The sequence below is a fragment of the Carya illinoinensis genome, chromosome 8, assembly GCF_018687715.1.
Source record: "Carya illinoinensis cultivar Pawnee chromosome 8, C.illinoinensisPawnee_v1, whole genome shotgun sequence".
NCBI lineage: Eukaryota > Viridiplantae > Streptophyta > Magnoliopsida > Fagales > Juglandaceae > Carya > Carya illinoinensis.
The window spans coordinates 8,122,921-8,141,970 of record NC_056759.1 but is presented as its reverse complement, the minus strand read 5'-3'; the positions used below and the strand labels follow the sequence as shown (position 1 = coordinate 8,141,970).

Sequence of the window (19,050 nt, the reverse complement as noted above, 5' to 3'; positions counted from 1 at the left end):
CCTGGTGGTGATAGGAATTGCGGCTTTGCTTCTAGCCATATACAACATCCTCATCATCAGATGGTGCACTCACAGTCGCAGCCAAAGATGATTGCCAAGACTGAGCCAGCTAGTGAAGATCTCTACAACTGAGATTTGAGAAAACCTAAGCAGGTACTTGTTGTGCAACTTCAAGTACAAGAAAGAAGGGCTTGGGAATATGAAATGGATGGGTTTTGAAAGAAATAGCTTCAAGTACCGTTTCGGCTAGAGAGAGAAAGAAATAGTTAAAGAGAGGGATGGGTTTTGAAGCTTGCCTCTACGTCTTCTTCTTGCTCACCTTTGCCAAACTGTGCTCTGGTTGCAAAATCCATGCAAGTATCAATCTGTAATTCGTTGTTGCATGCAATAAGTTATATGATTTCATTATCTTCATTTACCTGTTCGGTTTGGCGGAGAATCGATTAAAATGCCAAAGACGAGAAACCTAGATGGAGGATTAAAATGCATAAAGTGAAAAACTAAACTAGTTCTTCTCGATAGCTTCACCAGTAATTGCTTGAGAGTTCAGATTTTCAATCAAGCCATTCAAATCAGAGTAAGAGGATCCTCCTCCTTCAACAAAGCTCTTTGCCACCTTCATAAGCCCTCTTGGTCTGCTTCTCATTTCCTCTGCTTCTTCTCCAACCATTACTCAAATATCGTATCAAGATCAGAAATTTGCTCCTGGCCTCTAGATCTCCAGATCGATCGAACAAAAAAAATCCAGATAGACCCAACAGAGAGTAACATAAGTGAGAAACGAGGGACTTTTTAGATTTTGAGTTGGGTTCAAATTTCATCCGATATTAGCTGGATTGGAGGGTTGTTTAAATCGACATGTACCCAACCTGATTTTAGCGGGTTCGACCCAATCGGGTTGTATGGCCCAGCGGGTATTTTGCACAGGCCTACATACAACCTATTTATAACTTGGCTAACTTAGCTATACAAAATTTCAAACTTGAATATTATATATATAAATATAAATAAATAAATATATATATATATATATATATAAATATTTAGAGGTTATTTAGATAGTTATATGAGATGAGATGGTTTCACATGAAAGTTAAAAATTGAATAAAATATTGTTAGAATATTATTTTGTAATTCGAAAAAATTGAATTATTTATGATATTTTATATGAGAATTTAAAAAATTATAATAATGAAATAAGATGAGATGGATTAAAAGTGTTTCTTGATCAAATGGCCTCTTAATGATATCCTAATGATATGAGTTCAAAAAATCTCAAATTTAAATAAGTTTTTTTATTAAAAATATTTTATAAAATATATATTTTAATAATATTTTATTTAATTTTTAACTTTAATTTTATCTCATTTTATCATGCAAATATATGAAATTCGAGTTTAAAAAAATTGTTGAATCTCATTATTCTATATATTTTTTAACTATTTAGTCAAATTAATCGCCTTTTCATCTAGATTATTCTGGAAATTCTGTTTCATGATAAACAGAGGCCAAGGTTGCTTTATTCCCCAAAGTTTCCTGCTTTTTGGTGCTCCAACCTCGTAAACCCGAGTAAAGCTAGTCTCGTTTTGCTTACTCACCAAGTCATGTACTTTCTCAGTGATCAATAGTTAAGTACAGCCCACTAACAGCTTCCTCTCATCTCCGATCTTCGATTCATTTCCCAGCCATCCACACACCCAACGAGGTTCGTTTTTGAATTCCTAGCTCGATTCGTGCCTATACTATGTGTATTTGGCGATAGGCAGCTTGCGTGTTGTCCTGGAAACTCTCATACCGTTGATTGTGGATGAACTTTTGAGGATTCGTTTTCCTTGTGTTCTCTTTTGAAGTTATTTATCTTGTATTTGTGGATATTTTTTGGTCGAGTTAATTTCTTGAAAGCAATAGTTAAGCAATGATAGAGTTGAATTGTAGGATTTAATGAACGTTAGGGATATGCGCATTTGCGTGATTCCAAAGTTTGAGGGTTTGATAATCTCTCTCCTCTTTTTTTTTAGGCAAGAAAACAACTTAGGGAAGTTGCATTTTGTTATACATTTGAGTTTAATTTGAAGGAAGTTAAATCTCATTGATACTGGAGTATGAAATCGATGTCTTGGTGATTGCGGCCTACTGGTGTCGAATGCAGTACCGGGTGGTGGAAAAGAGAGATTTTGTGAATCTGGAGGCTTTACCATAAGATTTTCCACTTTGGATCCCCAAGAGTTATTGACTGGACTCTAGGGCCTAGAGTGGGAGAGAAATAGATATATGAAGGGAACTTGACAGCATTTATAGTTGCCAATTTGAATTTCTTGGTTGGCATTAGAGGATTCAAATCCATTTTGAATATGGGAAATAGTGTGTGGAATTGAAATTAGCAATTGTGACATGGCCAAACCCATGAATCATAATGGACATTAATGAATCAGTCCATTATGACTCATGGGCTTGATATACACATTTCATGTTGTGACTTGGATTAAAAAAAATGGTAAGTCATTGATTTGGTATACGTATTGCATGTTGTGGCTTGAATGTTGTCAACTGTAGTAATATTTGTGGGAATATGCTATCTGGCACTATATGTCTATTCTTAGTCCAAGTAAACTAGTAAACTTTTAGTAACGCTTGTAAAAAAAAAAAAATATTAGTAATTTTGTCTCTGAATTTAACTGCTGATAAGGAGTTGGCCTAGTAGATACTATAATGGAAAGTTAAAAGTTGGCATCTTAATGTATTTGCATTCACTGATCTGCACCCCTTTTTCTATGTGAGAAAGGTCAGATTGCAGTCTTGTATTTGGAAGCAACACCCAGTAATGGACGAAAGAAGAGATGTAACCTATGACAAGAAATTTTAGTTTTTATGGTTGCTTACAACATATATTAATTACGTCAGTAAGGGTTGTTCTCCTTGAGTTATAATAAATTCCCTTTACGTTATTAACAATCTTTTTTAGGTGGGTCTCGATTTGAGACACTGAGGCTTTTGGATTTTTGCACCCCCTTTATAGCACTTTTGTTTAACCATTAGGGGTTTTTGTTGTTTTTATCGTATGCCACCTATGCTGTATATTTCGTGCTGCATTATTTAAAATGATCTGAACAGGATTGTCTGAGTACTTTCTTTGGGTCTTGGACATCAGTTTCTGTTGATAAAGCATGGCGGATCAATACTCCAATGAAGGTTCCAGAACTGTAAATGTTTCTGGGGAAAGCTCAGATTTGACTGTTCAGCTCAATATCAAGACTCTTGATTCCCAGATCTACAGTTTTCAAGTGGACAAAAATGTGAGCGCCAGTCTACCTTATTCAGGGTTATGTTATGCAATATGCATGGGATTATTTGTCTAACTTTTGCCATTATTGAGTTATTACAGATGCGTGTTTCATTGTTTAAGGAGAAAATAGCTGATGAAATTGGCATCCCAGTTGGTCAGCAACGGCTGATTTTCAGGGGAAGGGTCTTAAAGGATGATCATCTTCTCTTGGATTATCGTATCCAACCATGGCATCGCAGACATTTATAACTGATCACATTACTCAGTTCTATGACTTGGATACTTATTAAAACCTTTTCATGTGAGCTGACATGAATGTTTTTGGAGATCTACAACAATCCATATTAGTTTGCTTAATTTTCTTAAGCGTTGTAAATGTTTACTTTTCTTTGGTTGGGTTAGTTTGATCCAAAACCTTCCTATCTTCTTTTGACCACAGCTAGCATATGATTATAAAAATATGTATTCAGCTAGCATATGAATAAGAGTGCCATTTATCTAAGCACTTAGCATCAAGTAAACCCTGATGGATTGAAGTAAAAAACTTGGAAAGTGCGCACACACACAGAGTTAACTTGGTCAGATTTTTGTTGGGCAAGTCATAATGATAAGTTTGAAAGGGCTTTGTTGATCACTGATGTGTCTCTGTCTTTGTGAATACAAGCTGATTGAAATTAATGTAATGAGAAGAATTGGTGTTTTGTTCTTTACTGAAATTGTTAAGGTTTGTAAAGGGCTTAGTTTCAGGGTTCTATTGTATATGTCAACCGTTCATGTTTTAATTCTCGTGCATAGTGGGGGTTCGTAGTTCTGATTGCTTGTAAGTTTGTTACTGGCATTTTATTGTTTCTAGGATGGGTTCATGTTAAATAATAAAGTACTATGCCCATAACTTTCAACGGTAGTTACTTATCAAAATAAAAAATAAAAAAAAACTTTCAACAGTAGTTCCTTAATCAGTTGTAGATGTGGAGAATGGGCATACCTTGCATTTAGTGGAGAGGCAGCCATCACAGGCACAACCTTCTTCTGGTGCAGGTTCTGGAGAGGCAGCTGAGAGTAATGGTAGTAGAGGTTGGTTTTGGGGCTATGTGCTTGTGCTGTATATTGAGCTCAGAGCAAGAATGAAAGTCAGTCAGTATTAAGTTATACTAATAGTGGTTATTTGCATGAGTTGGCAGGGAGTGATCCTGGTACCGGCAACCCTCGCAATCGCGTTGGGCAAATTTCACACAGTGTAGTTCTTGGGACCTTTAATGTTGGGGAGCAGGGTGAAGGAGTTGTTCCGGACCTTTCTCGGGTTTGTCTTTTTGCTTGTAGTTTATGAAAGTCTTGCTTTAATTTGTTGGTAGTGGGGTATGGGGTGAGGTAGGATTATGTCCATTAATATTGACACAAGCATTTATGCTCTTTTTTTATTTGAGTTGTAGGTTATTGGGGCTGTTCTGAATTCTATAGGACTTGGCGGCCATACTACAGCTGTTGGTACTAGTGGCACACAGTCTTCTACGTTGGTGAGTGATGCATGAGCCTTGAAATTGTGGTTATAATATTGTACTATTTTTCTAATAAAAAATCTCAGTTCTCACAGAGCATTTTTTACCATGATCTACTGTCAACTGCTAGAATTACAATTTTTTGGCTTGACTTCACAAATCATGCTGTTCGGCATTTACCTGTAACTTAAAGCAATAAATTATGCATATTTGAGGCTTATGATTTGGATGGCACCTGACATCTGATCAATCTAAGACTTTTTAGTTTCTGTTAAATGGCTTCAACTAAGCTGTCTTTCAGTGGGGGTTTTTGAGTCAGTAAAGAAATTTGACTTAAAAGAGATAATGTGACCTTTTTTCATGTAATGAATAATTATATGCATTTCCCTCCTGTCATAGCCAAATGCTGCTGGCCAGGCTCCTCGAGGAAATGAAACAGAAGGGATACGTGGCAATGTTGGAATTCAGATCCAAGCAGGAAATCAAGCACAGTCTGGGCAGGCATTTTCTGGTCAACCATTCCAATCTTTACCTCAAGTCATGCAAATCCCTTTGGCTGCAGCAGCAGCAGCACCTGTTCCTTCCCTTCATGTGGTAGTGATATATACTTTTCTCAATGTTTTACTTGTCTTTTGCTTTTTATTGTTCTTCAATGTCATTTACTTTCCCATTTCAGCCTATTCCCGACTCTCTGAGTACTCTTTCTGAGTTTATGAATCGCATGGAGCAAACATTTTCGCAAAATGGTGAATATTCCAAATACCTTTTAACCTTGTAGTTGCAAACTACTACATAAAAGTAACCAGTTATCCTTGATGTAGGGTATCATCCAAATTCATCTTCAATCAATGCTGGTGAGCCACCGAGGGCGGAATTACCTTCCAATGCACAGGGGTTGTGTACGCCTGAAGCATTGAGCATTGTCCTACGCCACGTGCAACGACTTCTTGGTGGTCAAGCAGCTGCTGCGCTATCTGTAATCATCATATTCAAAATACTAGTAGTTATGTTTTTTGTTGTTAGTGGCTTGGTTCTTCCTCTTGGGTATTTGGACCTCTAATTTTTATGTCTGGCATCAAAACTTTGTTAGTGTGTAGCGTGTACATTTGTTGTTAACCTCTTTTTGTGCTTTGTACTTTATTATATTAATTATCTCTCGATATTTGCCCTCTTTTGTGGAAGAGAATAACTTTTGGGTTTCAGTACTTCCAGCAACATTTGAATAATTCACTATGAATTAGGTGTATCCGATGCATACCTCGTGTACTTGGGATGGTCTCTCTCTCTCTCTCTCTCTCTCTCTCTCTCTCTCTCTCTCTCTCTCTCTCTCTCTCATTATCATTAATAAAATTAATCTTTCTTATATTAAAAAGAACAATTTATCATGAGGAAAAGAGAGGAATGCCTTTCATTAGTTCTCTAAATATCCCCCCCCCCCCCCCCCCCCCCCACACCAACCAAAAACCCAATCTTGGAATTATGTCTATGTTTGTTGATAAGGACTCAAAATAAATAATGAATTTATCTGTTATATGTCTCCTAATTATCCTATTTTATTAGGCATTCCTCTCATATTCTTCTTGTGTACTTGGCTACGCTTTTGCAATTTTAATGAAATCTTAGATTTCTTATGTATAAAAAAATCTCCTAATTGTATGAAAAAGAGTTTTTTTCCATAAAAAAACTCTAATTTCTGTAGAGTGATATCGAAGAAACTCGGATGCTCTTAGATTTGTTGATTTTACATTCTTTACATTTGCTACTTATCTGATCATATGTTAACTGTAACTTGCTGCAACTTTGTAGCATATTGCAGGACGCTTGGAGCAAGAGGGATCTTCCTCTGATACTACTGTAAGGGCCCAATTACAGGCAGAGTCAATGCAATTAGGGCTTGCAATGCAACATTTAGGTGCTTTGCTTCTTGAGCTTGGTCGCACAATTTTGACACTGCGAATGGGACAGTCTCCAGTATGGGTCTTATCCTTCATGTATCCCTTTGTCCATTGGTGAGTAGAAGGCATTTAACATCTCGTGATTCAATTTGCAGGCAGAATTTGTTTTGAATGCAGGACCTGCAGTTTACATATCTTCATCAGGGCCTAATCCTATAATGGTTCAGGTTTGTCCATGATCATATGCTTTTACGAATTCTTTACGTGTTATTAAGCATTTCGGGTGTTTGATTCATTTTGAAGAGTTTAGAAGAAGTTGGATATGTAAGTTACTGTGAGGTTAATCTGATTTAGGCTAGTTGAAGTAACATCAATTATTTGCAATATTAGTTGTCAATAGATTGACCGAATCATTCTTGTTTCTGTATTTAGCAATAAAACAATTTTCTCCTGAAACTGTAAGACTGGTTCATCCCTAAGTCAATGCTTTATGAAGTGTATTTGAATTTTGATCAGGTTTGGTAAGTATATTCAATATGAACCAGGCATGCTTTATTCTCCGAGTAGAGAACAAATAGAACAATCTAACAAGTGCAATGAATTAAGTAGAGCAAGCTGTCGAATAGAAAAGATACTGTAGATTAACTTGGCTAATCCTGATCATCCTTAAGCCCTTGTAGTTATGGCTTATATAAAATTGTGTTGTTTTGATGTCCATTATGCATTGGTGATCGTGTACTATTTGCAGCCCTTTCCTCTTCAAACCAGCTCCTTCTTTGGTGGTTCTGTTCCTCAATCAAATCCTGGCCCTGTTGGTATAGGGATTACTCCAAGGCACATAAACATTCATATACATGCTGGTAAGAAATTGCTTATGCACATGAGGTTTCTTCTCCTTTGTACTGAAAATTTTAATTTACTCATTTAGAAATAGAGGAATTTTTGTACAAACCCGAACTGCGTATTGCTTATATACTTGAGTTTTCTTCTTTTTTTTTTTTTTTTTTTTCCTAATACAAGGATTATCATCAATAAAATTATTATTTACCAATGGATTTTCTTTCATATACGATGATTTAATGCTATTTAATATCAGGTAGTTCACTTGCGCCAATTGCTTCTGCAGTTGGTACAAGGGCCAGTAGTGCAGAAGTAATGCAGGGTGAACGTCAGAACGGTGCTGGTTCTGGTGATTCCAGTGCAACAAGGGTACTACCTACAAGAAGTGTCAATCCAGTGGTTGGCACATCGCATCCTAGTGGTCTTGCAGGTTCTGGTGTAGCACAACCTAGTCTAGGTATTTCAGTTTCAGATCCACCTTCTGACTCTGTTTGACTATCATCTGTTATGTCCTAAGTCGATTCAGGAATTAGAACTTTCGTTGGTAACTTGCTAGGAGATGCCGTGGTTTCATTTAGTATTCTGGTTATGAAGCCATTAATTGTTTGTGTCAATGAATGTAATGCCATTCAACTCATCAACCTGTTCTTTGTCTACACAGGTGGCCAAGCAGAATCAGTTGTTCAAAATTCTTCTGTTGAATCTGCCGCAGGCAGGGATGTGGGGAATGAACAGAAAAATAACATGACAGTTAATTCAGTCAACAGATTTGGGGAATTAGGCAAATCCATTCCTGGGTGCATACCTGAAAGTGAAGGTCAGAAGGTATATATTTTGATGCAATATGGGGATCCTATTTCTGTTTTTTCTGTTTTTATTATTGGAATCTTCTGCTGATTTATTGATTAACCAGCTCGACCAATTGAGTAATATTAATGCTTCAACTGGCTTGAAAGATGTTTCTACCTCCTCTGGAACTTCTCTGAGTTGTTTAAGTGGAGGAACTGAATCAAAGTCTTACTTTCCTCAGGAAAGTACTCTGAGATCTGATCAGAAGCATGATACAACTGAGGGTGCCAAAGCTGTTCCGCTTGGTTTAGGGCTGGGAGGTTTGGAACGTAAGGTAATTGAGCTATGTATTTCTATCAGTATTCTTTTAAATATCTTATTGGAAGTTATATGATATCCTTAAACTACTGCTATATATTTAACTTTCCTTGCACGTGGTCTTCTTGGTATAATGTGTCAGAATCTCATGAAAATGACCATATGGGGTCTTTCTTTATACAATCATAAAAAACGCGCTCATAATAACTGAAAGGATCTTCAAATGCAAGACTTACTGCTTGGAATCTTTAAAAAGTTCTTTATCCCTCTTGGTCAAATGTTTCTTATAGTTAGTTTGTGCTTTTGTGTCCTTGCTTTATCTATGTATCTTGCCGTGATGTTCCTTTTTTAGATAACATTGTTTTAAGATGTATGGTTGGTGACGATTAAGCAATAGAATAGTATGAAGCTTTGATTATCATATTTAGCATTTTGGATGCCTATTGTGGGTTCATTCTATATGCTTTAGTCAGATGGCTTGAGTTTGTATATTTCCAAAGTAGTACGTGAGTATTCTTCCTCAGGTGTGATTCTCTGTGTTGAATGGCTATGCGTGCCATGTGCTACTTTGCCTTGTTTGTAATTATTTTATTTAATGTTTCAAATGGAGTAGTGGGCTATCGGTACATTGCTTAGTTTTTGGGTGCTTTTGGTGACATGATGAGTCAATTGCATGTTTCGTAAATACTTAATCCATGTAATACTAATGCAAGCAGAGGCGAGGCAAGCAGCAAAAGTCAAAGGTCATGGGTGGTGATGGTGGGACCACTAGTAGTTCTGATGATCAGAATCAGCAGATAAGAAAAAGCGGCCAACAGATTTTGCAGTCTCTAGCATCTCGTAGCTCTGTTGTAAATAATATGAATGCAAATGAACGGTCCCCAGAGCAGCTACCCTCTCCAATTGATATGGCAGGTCTTATGTCTCAGGTCATGCAAACTCCTTCGTTGAATGGTTTGTTGACTACTGTTTCAGAGCAAGCTGGGGTTGGCTCTCCTGATTTCTTGAGGAATGTGTTGCAACAGCTCTCTCTGAGCCCCCAGATGAGGAACACAGTCAGTCAAGTGGTTCAACAGGTTGATAGGCAAGATCTTGGAAACATGTTTGCTGGGCTTGGAAGAGGCCAAGGTGGTGGCCTTGATTTGCCTAGGGTGTTCCAACAGATGCTGCCTGTTGTTTCCCAAGTCCTCAGAGGTGGATCAACCCAGTCTCAGCTTTTTCCTGACATGGAAGCTGAAGCCCAACTGCACCATAATGAGCCAAGGGTGCACAAGGATGACAAAAAAAATGAACAAAACTTCCAGGTTTGAATAGGCACACATCCAGAAAGTAATTTATTTAGTAGTTTCTTTTGCTCTTTTACATTTGTTACATTTTATGGGCTGCAAGTCAAATATACTAACAGTGCTTCGTTTGCATGAGTCCAACTTTTTATCTATGGCTTCAATACTTGTATTTGTTTTTGATACTGCTGCCTCATTGAATTGCTTCAGGTTGTTGATGGACTTCTTTTTTTCCTTCGGAGCACCTCTGTTAACAAACCAAGTTTTGGAAAGTAAATCTGTATATTGTTGTTGCTAACCGACAAATTGAAGGACTGCTTAGATTACATACTATGATAACATTTTCTGGTCTATTATTTTGTGGACCCTTTTTTTCATGATTGTTCTCATGTGGGTCCCGTGCTTAATACTAAAATTTTGTACTTTAGCTAAAATAAAATTAAAGTCACCATTCTGCCTCTTTCCGTCGGTTTGGATCATCTGTTACCATATCTAGTCATTTGAAACTGGTGCTTCTGTCTTGCTGTTTTCTTGGGCTGATTTGTTATTTCTCTTGATTGTGTTGATGCGATCTTCTGTTCTAATTGTCTTTATCTTATTTGTTTTTCAGACCAATCTCCAACAAGTGGCTCAGAGGATTGAGCGACTGAATCCACCTGGAAATGTTTTCCATTCTGTAGTCGAAAATGCAGTTCAGTTATCTGGCAGAAGTGGTTCCGAAGATCTTATTAATGAATTGTGCAGCGATGAAGGTCTTGCTGATGTAAGTGTTCCAATGTTATGATTTGTGAACCCAATCCTGCCAATTGATTTTTATTTTTTTCCCTTTTCCCCCACGCATGCCGGGGGGTGGGGCTTGTGGGTTTGAATGGAAGCACCATAAGCTGCACTTTGCGTTGCCATGCAGTTAGTTTTGACCCACTCGATAACAGTCGCAGTCAGGCATTTGGGTTTACTGCTCTACCAGCTTTAAAATCTTGTTCTCTTTGTTGTGCGTGAAGTATGCTAACAGTTGATGAAGTGCGACTCTTCAGTTGACTGCTTCAAAAAGTTATGAACTTCCATGGTTTGAGCTCACGAGATATTTCTGGCTTATATATACAGGAATATATGGAGATGTTGCGCCGTGATGTTCACCAACGACTTAATGGCGAGTCTAGGCCGGACGACTGCTCACCATAGGTTTTGCTGGTAATTATTGAATCTGCTAGGGTTTATTTGCAGTTACTTGGCATCTTTATACAATATAGGTTTGTTATATGGTTTGCTTTTGATTTATAGTTTATATGTTTTGTTGGAGTCGCTTATCTGGTTCATAGTTGTATCAAATTACTATCAGAAATTATTGAGTCGATAATATTTTAAGATCAAAGGGATATTATCCATGATCGTGGCAACTATCCCTTTCTAATTTTTTCCAAACTTGTTCCACCGTGCACCAGCGCCAATGCATCCCTGCCGCAGGTAAATGCGGAACAAACATATGAAAATACATATTGACCGATCCTGGTCTTTCACCATGCATAAATTATGAGTACCTACAATTTTTTAGCATGAATCATTTTTCCTTCTGAAAATGTTTGATCTAACATGTGTGTGCAAACATTTCATTGGTTTGATAGAAGTCAGAAGGATTGCCGAAGTGGGGAATGGGGACATAGCAGCAGCAGCTGTGGTCACAAGAATCCAACGGCCAATAACATTTTGCTCAAGTTTCGATCAAATGTTCTTCACTCGTAAGATGGATTTCAAGCTGTGAACTCCTGTGAACATTCGTGTTCCATAGTGTTGATCTCCTGGCATTATAATTTATGTTTATGAAGATTTTTGTTTTTTTATAATATTGGTATTTGATAAAATTATAATTATTTAATTAAATTTAAACCCAAAAAGTGGAGTCAGGTTGAATTTCCATAGAATGGGGATTCCTGTTTTTTTTCCATTCAAAACCATTATAACTCCAGTTGATGCTGGCTCATGTCATCAGAGGCTTTCCGAGAGATCGCTAGCGAGAATTAATAATATTAATTAATGGGATCTGTTTGTTTGGTTTTTCTTCAAGTTGATTAAATCATCTTTTTATCTCAAGATAGCATCTTTACCCTGAAAAAGGGACAATCGAAAAAAAAAAAAAAATACTACAACTAAGAAAACCAAACATGCCCTTGGGACTGAGGACGGCTTATCAAATAATAGCAAACCCAAAACTCACAAAATTTCATATCATATTATACTACGATAAAATTACGTCAATTTGTAATAATTATAAAGCGTACAATGTGGTGTATTTGTGGGGGGCAAAGTTATTTACCAAAATCTCCTCTTAATAAAAAAAAGGTAATAAAAATTTTATATACAGTTTTTTTTTAAAAAAAAAAAAAAAAAGAATATACAGTTAATTTAATATGTATGGTTATATTATTATTTTTTAATATTAATTAACTGACCAAAATTTTGATGTGGGGTGAGAACGCAAAAGAAAATATGGGTTTTCTGAAAGCGTCTTGCGCTATACTTAAGCTGAGTTACTGCGATCTATGATTTTCAATCATTTTTCCTCCGTACTCTTTCCCAGAAAGAACAACGGAAACCGGTTGGAATGGAGGAAGCCGACGGAAACGGAAAGTCCATGAAGGGCAGGGGTCGTCTGTGCTGCATCTGTAACAAGAGAAGGGCCGCCCTCAAAAGACCCAAAACCCTTGAGCAGGTGACTCTTCCTTCCTTCCCTCTCGCCCTCCGCCTTCCAATGAATTAGTTCAGCAAAGAACGGTGAAGCTAAGTATGAAGGCGGAGCAGATTGCTTTTTGTATTTTTTTAGATTTTTTAAGTGAACTGATTGCAAATTACCGCGAAGAGTTTATTGCTGAAGCAAATTTGAAAGTTCTAGTTCTTATTTGGCTCGGAAAAGAAGAAGATTTTTTAAGTAATGGGCAGTTATATTTGAGCTCCGCTACTTGATTCTTTCTCTCCACTTTGTTAGCGTGATTATGGTTTAGGCTACATTCGTATCTGTAAATATATTGAGCTGAACATAGAGGTGCCCCAATGGAATTGAAAGACAGGCGATGGCACTAGGGCAGGACTGAAAAATTTTAATCTCTGTGAAGATTTGCAGGGAGTGTTTCTATGAGGTCTTTGAGGAGGAGATCCATCAGGTAATTGTGGAGAACCAATTATTCAAGCCTGGTGAACGAATTGCTCTTGGCGCCTCTGGTGGAAAAGGTGAATGCTTTGTTCGTTATTATATTCTTTTACATTCCAGTGATCATGCTTGTTAGCTTATGATACATTCTGGGTCACATCCCAGGGAAACGCCAGGTATACTTCATACTGACAGAAGCAAATATTTTCATTCGGATTTGGGTGTCACCTAATTTCTGTGTGTTTGGTTCCTTTTGATTTTGCATTTTATTTCCCGCGTGATTTGAACGAGACGTTTTTTATTACCTCCAGGGATACGGATGAAACTGACAATTTATGGTTTCATTATAATAATGGGTCTCCAAGTTTGGTTCCATTCATGATATCGCTCAACAATTCTATGATGCTTTGGGTAAAAAATAGTCACATATCTTATTTTGGCCATGTGAAATGTTGTAAATGTTTGGTAATCAATATATACTAAGATAGATACAGAAATTTTGACGATTAAATTTTATTTTAGTCAATTAAATGCTAATGCTAGCTTGAGAGTGTCCAGGAGCAGCAATCAATAAATCCATAAGAGAGTTGGGGGTATATGAGGAATGACTGAATTATTCATCTGATGAATCAGATCATCTTAACTTAATAGATACTCACCTTTCCAGATTATGACATAGGAACATATATGATCGGGTTTGTTGGAACATGTGCAATGGTTATACACCTTTTCTCCCCAATTGATAATGCAATGTATAAATTTCCCTTGCAAAAGAAAGTGGGATTAGTTCAATTACGTATTCTGTAAAATTTAGGAGCACAGGTTGCCTAATGGCTGAAGTAGAATATATCTATACTTTATGGCTCAGGGTTTGTTTTAAGTGCTAAGATGCTTGACATTGAAAGTTGTTCTCATGTCCTATTCGTTAGTTATTTGACTTCTTTGTGTTTTATGTTATATGATGCTAAATTCAGTTTTTTTTTTCTTCTTCTTTTTTGTATCTCATTATCTCTTCCCTTGCTTGCAGATTCCACAGTCCTTGCTTATGTATTATCAGAATTGAACCGGCGACACAATTATGGTCTGGATCTCTTCCTCTTGTCAGTTGATGAGGGCATTACAGGGTACAGGGATGACTCTCTTGAAACTGTCAAACGAAATGAAATTCAGGTGAGCAAATATTTTTTAGTAATATTCCATTTCATTTTCATTCATATCGTGCTATTATTAAGACTTCAACACCATTTTCCAGATCAGATGTTTTTTTGTTCATTTAAATTTGGATTCTTATCATTTTGTTGATGTTTTGAATAAGTTGTAATAAAGTTTTCATTCTTTAATTTTTTCTGTTATTCCTGAATTTGAGAGAAACACAGTGACCATATTTTATTGTCCAAGCATGCTGCTTCATAATATGATAATTTTCAATTCACGGTTTTGTCTGTGAGCTTGTGGATTTTGGAGTTTATTTATTAAAATTAACTCTTGCTTGTTTCAGTACTTAGAGGGTAGTTTTGCTACTATCTTCTTTGCATCATTTTTATTCCATGTTGTCTAGTGTATGAAACCCATTCTAGAGCTTTGAGTATGTTTTGGATAAGAATAGTTTGCCTCAATTCCGACATTGATTTAGCAGCTCTTAACTAGTTATACTTTATTTGATAGTCTTACTGCTTTGTCTTTAGTTCATATGGGGTAATGTTTTGCAAAGGTTTTGTTTTTGGTTTGCTTTTATACGATATTCCTCTGCCATAAGTGAGGGTAGATAAATAAAATTGGGGTATTTTCCTCTTCTTAAATAATAATAATAAAAAAAAAATCTAGAGCTTTGTGTTCGAATGCTTGGGCTTGTTAATATATTTTCTCAGCATTCCATTTATTATTTTCTGACTATAGTTACTTTGATTCTTTCTATCATTCTGATGACTGGGTATTATTGTAACTTTTTACTTGCAGTATGGACTACCACTAAAAATTGTCTCATACAAGGATCTGTACGGGTGGACAATGGATGAAATCGTGAAGATGATAGGTTTAAAGAATAATTGCACATTTTGTGGTGTTTTCCGCCGCCAGGTATTGGACTGACTTCCTATAAAAAATTAAACATGTATAGATGTTCATTATGGCGTCAACAACTTGTTTGGCCATTTCTGCTATCGGTGGCAGGCACTTTGCACTGATGATTTACACTCAACATGCATAGCATGATTTGATGCTAAACCAAGAACTAAAGTTTTTTCTGCCTGCTTATGCTGTCTTTAATCACGACGATGAAAGTTTTATTAGAGGTGAAAGTAGATGGAATGATTTGATTACACTGATTGGTTGTTTGATCTTTTAGGCCCTTGATCGAGGTGCTGCGTTGTTGAAAGTAGACAAGCTTGCTACTGGACATAATGCAGATGATATTGCCGAAACAGTTCTTTTGAACATTTTACGAGGAGATATTGCAAGGTGAAGGCATTTGTCAACTCTTATGTTTGTTGTTCTGCTAAAGGCTTTATGTGATAAACTCATTGATTCTTTTGCTTTATAGATTGAGTAGATGCACTTCAATAATCACTGGTGAAGATGGACCAATTCCAAGATGCAAACCTTTTAAGTACACATATGAGAAGGAGATTGTTATATATCCTTTTTATTGAAATTGCTAACGGATTTGAATGTCTAGCAATGTGTTATCATTTAATTCTTTGATTGTACTATATATGAAACCTTAACCAGATGCTCACGTATGCATATTTCAAGAGGCTGGACTACTTCTCCACTGAATGTATGTCTTTAATTTCATTAATTCTCTTTTCGGTAGCTCATTGCATTTTTTTTGTTTTTTTTTCCTTTGAGACCAGGATTTCGTGAAACTTAACAAAGTTCAATGCTATTTTATGAGTTTGCAACTGATCTTACCAATATAGATTTCATGATCTAAAGTCAATCAATCACAAGATGTTCATTTTAGCGTTCTACTTTTGTTTCTGGTGAGTGGATTCTTAGGTATACTCATTACTATGATTTTTTTTTTTTTTATTCCCCTTTTTGAAATTGCAGGCATTTACTCTCCAAACGCATATCGTGGTTTTGTCCGTGAGTTCATAAAGGATTTGGAAAGAATCAGGTTCTTCTCTAGTTGAGTCTGTTTTATCAGTGGTTGGCATTTCTGCTGTTCATTATTAATTCAATTATCTATTTTAAGTTTGACATTTTGCATGGAATCCTACTGAGGCAGACCTAGGGCCATACTTGATATAATCCAGTCAGGGGAGGATTTCAGGATTTCCACTTCCACAAAAATGCCAGAGCAAGGGACTTGTGAACGCTGTGGCTACATTTCGAGCCAGGTAAGCATTGCTTCTACTTCCATCTGCAATAAACCTGAAGATTTCAAAGAGTTATTAAGTTATTCAGCACTCTACATGCAGCATTGACCAGTACATTCCATGACCATGTGTTTAACCAGAACTCAGTACCATACGATCAATGCTAGGGTCAATTATAGAAACTGTCCTGTTCTTGCCTTCGGTATTATATTTCGAATTTGCGGTACCAAAAGATCAACCATATTTCTCCCCTATGAGAACATATCAGCTACTGGCTTTGCCCTTGTAATTTTCTTCTGTGAACCAGTGCTCCTTTTTGAGATTTCAGGAGAATTATATTTGTAAGGACAGTTCTGAGATCAGACTCGTGGCTAAATCAAACTGTCATCACGATATTTGATGTTGCGATTGCCATCAGTTTCCCCTTCTTTCCCTTCTGTGACAGTTTCTGTATGTTTTGCAAGACTGCAGATGCATACATGTGTGCTACACCAGTTTACACCCAGTTAGAGCACGGGATTTATCATTCTTATTTTATTTTGCAGAAATGGTGTAAAGCTTGTGTTTTGCTCGAGGGACTGAATCGGGGATTGCCAAAGCTGGGCATTGGGCGGAGTCGAGGTCTTAGTGATGATCGTAAGAAGGGAATAAAAGAAAATATTGGAACAAAGAGTATCGAGAGCAAGCAATGTGGAACTTTAGACTTCTGATATAGCATGTTAGCATCACTAAGCTTTTGTGAAAGAAAGTCCAGGGACCAAACCCCACTAATGCACCTGACTTGAAAATGAAGTTGCAGAATTGGTTGCTTGGATTGAATCCAGCCTTTTGGTTCCATAGGAACTAAATGAAACGAAGAAGAAAAAGACCAGGGAGCCAATTAGAGGAAAGGAGTTGTATTTTTGGTAGGGTTATAGTCTCATAGTCTGGGAAGAATCCCATTACATAGCATGGAGTTAACATGGCGGAGACTGCCTTCGTCTATGACAATGGCTGATGAAATAGCACTTTGCCCTTCATATTTTATGTCGGTACACATTACAAAACAAGTTTGTTTTCAGGGAAGTTCTTCGCAGTTTGCTAGTTATGCAAACTTGAACGATCACAGCTTCTATTATTTGATGAAAAAAATTTATAGTTTATATTATTTAAAGAGAAAACTTACTAGTACACATACTTATTGATGAATAATGTTAGCTACAAGTCTTATTTGTGCTTTAGGTGTCCAAGATTTCGTGCAGAACTCTTGAAAAAAAGAAATAATATTTGCAATCATAGAATACTCGAGCACCATGTACTTATTTAAAAAAAAAAATTGAATAAATATAAGATTAATTAATTTTTAATAGTGATTTATTTTTTTCCTCTTTTTGGGTGGACTTTACATTGGGCTCTGATTGGGCCTATTTCTACATAAATCAAGCAAATGGCTAACATGGTTAGAATCCACAAGCCATTGGTCCCAATTAGGTCCGAAGCCCAAAACTTATTTTCCACTTAACCAACGCCTCGACCAGTTGCGGACTCGAAGCTCACAGCCGCTTCGAAGCATCCCGTTCTGAACCGGCAGACGCTCTCTCCTCCATGGCTTCCTCAGCACCACCCAGCTCGGGTCCAGGCGTCCAAAACCCTAGGCGATCGATGGGGCTTTTAGCGAACGCATTGAAGCGCAAAGACAGCTTTATACAGTTCTTCGCCATGACGGGGATTTTGCTCCTGAGCATCAGATCCTTGGGCCAGAAGTACCGCATCCACGACCTCCAACAGGACACGTCTGCTCTAATAGAGGAGCGAGACACACTCACCGAGCGCATGAAGAACATCAAGCGCGACCTCCTACACGAGGCCTCTCTCGATCCCACCGGTTTCCTCTCCTCTAGATTTCGGCTTCTATTCGGCGAGGAGGATTGACCGGGCCGAGGTCACTGTAGCGTGAGTTCTTCATTTTCTCTTCTGTGAGTTCGATTAGTCCTGAATCTATGTTTTTTGGCTCCACGAGTCCCGTGAAATGTCTTTCGCATGACTGTTATATGATCATTTTGACAACAAATTGCTCGAAAAGAAACTCGAAATCGACAGGCTTCAGTGAAATGCTTTGATTATTTGGCTCGCTATCTTCTGAACTCTTGGAAATTTACTCAGTATATGGTTTTTTTAAAAGCTGTTTCACGTTCTTCGATGATTACGTTTTGCTCTGATTGGGACGAAGATGACGAGGAGTCGGAGGGTTAGTAAGTTACCCCATACTCTGCTGGTTTTTGGGCCTTTGGTATTTTCTTCTAAATAATGCTATACACCGCACCAACATCTTACTTATATTTTATTATATATGATAAGACGTATTTATCACCATTTATAATAAAAGGGCCTGAAATAAATGATTATTTAATAATATTAAATATGTCACATCTTACTTAATGAAATATAAATAAGTAAAATGGTAGAATGATGCATATTTTTTTTTCTTCTATTACTATGATTAGTTTGGGTAGTATTGTTTTTGTGGGTTTAAAAGAAAAAACATTTTAAAAACACAAGTTTTGGAATAATCCAGACTTTGCCCAGAATCGGGCTTATGAATTGTTTGGACGACGTTCATAGGGCCATACTAGCTGCCTGTCTCTGATAGATATTTAATGTGGTTGATTAATTGGGAAGAGGATAGCACGAGATGGTTGGATAGC

General features: G+C 37.0%; 3 protein-coding genes across 7 annotated transcripts; all 3 read left to right on the top strand.

The window, feature by feature from the left end:
* Positions 1 to 1,483: 1,483 nt before the first annotated feature.
* Positions 1,484 to 11,796, top strand: LOC122318138 (ubiquitin-like domain-containing protein CIP73). Of its 5 annotated transcripts, none has more exons than XM_043135316.1 (19): positions 1,484 to 1,705; positions 3,149 to 3,293; positions 3,383 to 3,500; positions 4,250 to 4,357; positions 4,465 to 4,583; positions 4,714 to 4,797; positions 5,179 to 5,373; positions 5,456 to 5,525; positions 5,601 to 5,755; positions 6,586 to 6,750; positions 6,830 to 6,901; positions 7,423 to 7,534; positions 7,801 to 7,971; positions 8,176 to 8,339; positions 8,428 to 8,637; positions 9,338 to 9,925; positions 10,515 to 10,667; positions 11,009 to 11,095; positions 11,527 to 11,796. In XM_043135316.1, exons 2-18 carry the CDS (start codon positions 3,165 to 3,167, stop codon positions 11,084 to 11,086), a joined length of 2,691 nt encoding a protein of 896 aa, XP_042991250.1. In that variant the 5' UTR covers positions 1,484 to 1,705; positions 3,149 to 3,164; the 3' UTR covers positions 11,087 to 11,095; positions 11,527 to 11,796. The 5 variants fall into 5 exon arrangements, with proteins under 5 accessions (XP_042991250.1, XP_042991249.1, XP_042991247.1 ...); XM_043135315.1 differs by having other exon boundaries at positions 1,485 to 1,705; positions 7,771 to 7,971; positions 11,530 to 11,796; XM_043135313.1 differs by having other exon boundaries at positions 1,485 to 1,705; positions 7,771 to 7,971.
* A 566-nt stretch (positions 11,797 to 12,362) lies between these two features.
* On the top strand, positions 12,363 to 17,513 carry LOC122318139 (cytoplasmic tRNA 2-thiolation protein 1). Its single transcript, XM_043135318.1, has 10 exons — positions 12,363 to 12,611; positions 13,012 to 13,126; positions 14,074 to 14,216; positions 15,003 to 15,122; positions 15,391 to 15,503; positions 15,586 to 15,678; positions 15,782 to 15,822; positions 16,098 to 16,164; positions 16,276 to 16,387; positions 16,912 to 17,513. The coding sequence occupies exons 1-10, from the start codon at positions 12,504 to 12,506 to the stop codon at positions 17,074 to 17,076; spliced, it is 1,077 nt and encodes a 358-aa protein (XP_042991252.1). The 5' UTR covers positions 12,363 to 12,503; the 3' UTR covers positions 17,077 to 17,513.
* Positions 17,514 to 17,859: 346 nt separating this feature from the next.
* Positions 17,860 to 18,526, top strand: LOC122318140. Its single transcript, XM_043135319.1, has one exon. The coding sequence runs from the start codon at positions 17,951 to 17,953 to the stop codon at positions 18,275 to 18,277; it is 327 nt and encodes a 108-aa protein (XP_042991253.1). The 5' UTR covers positions 17,860 to 17,950; the 3' UTR covers positions 18,278 to 18,526.
* The last annotated feature ends 524 nt before the right edge of the window (positions 18,527 to 19,050 follow it).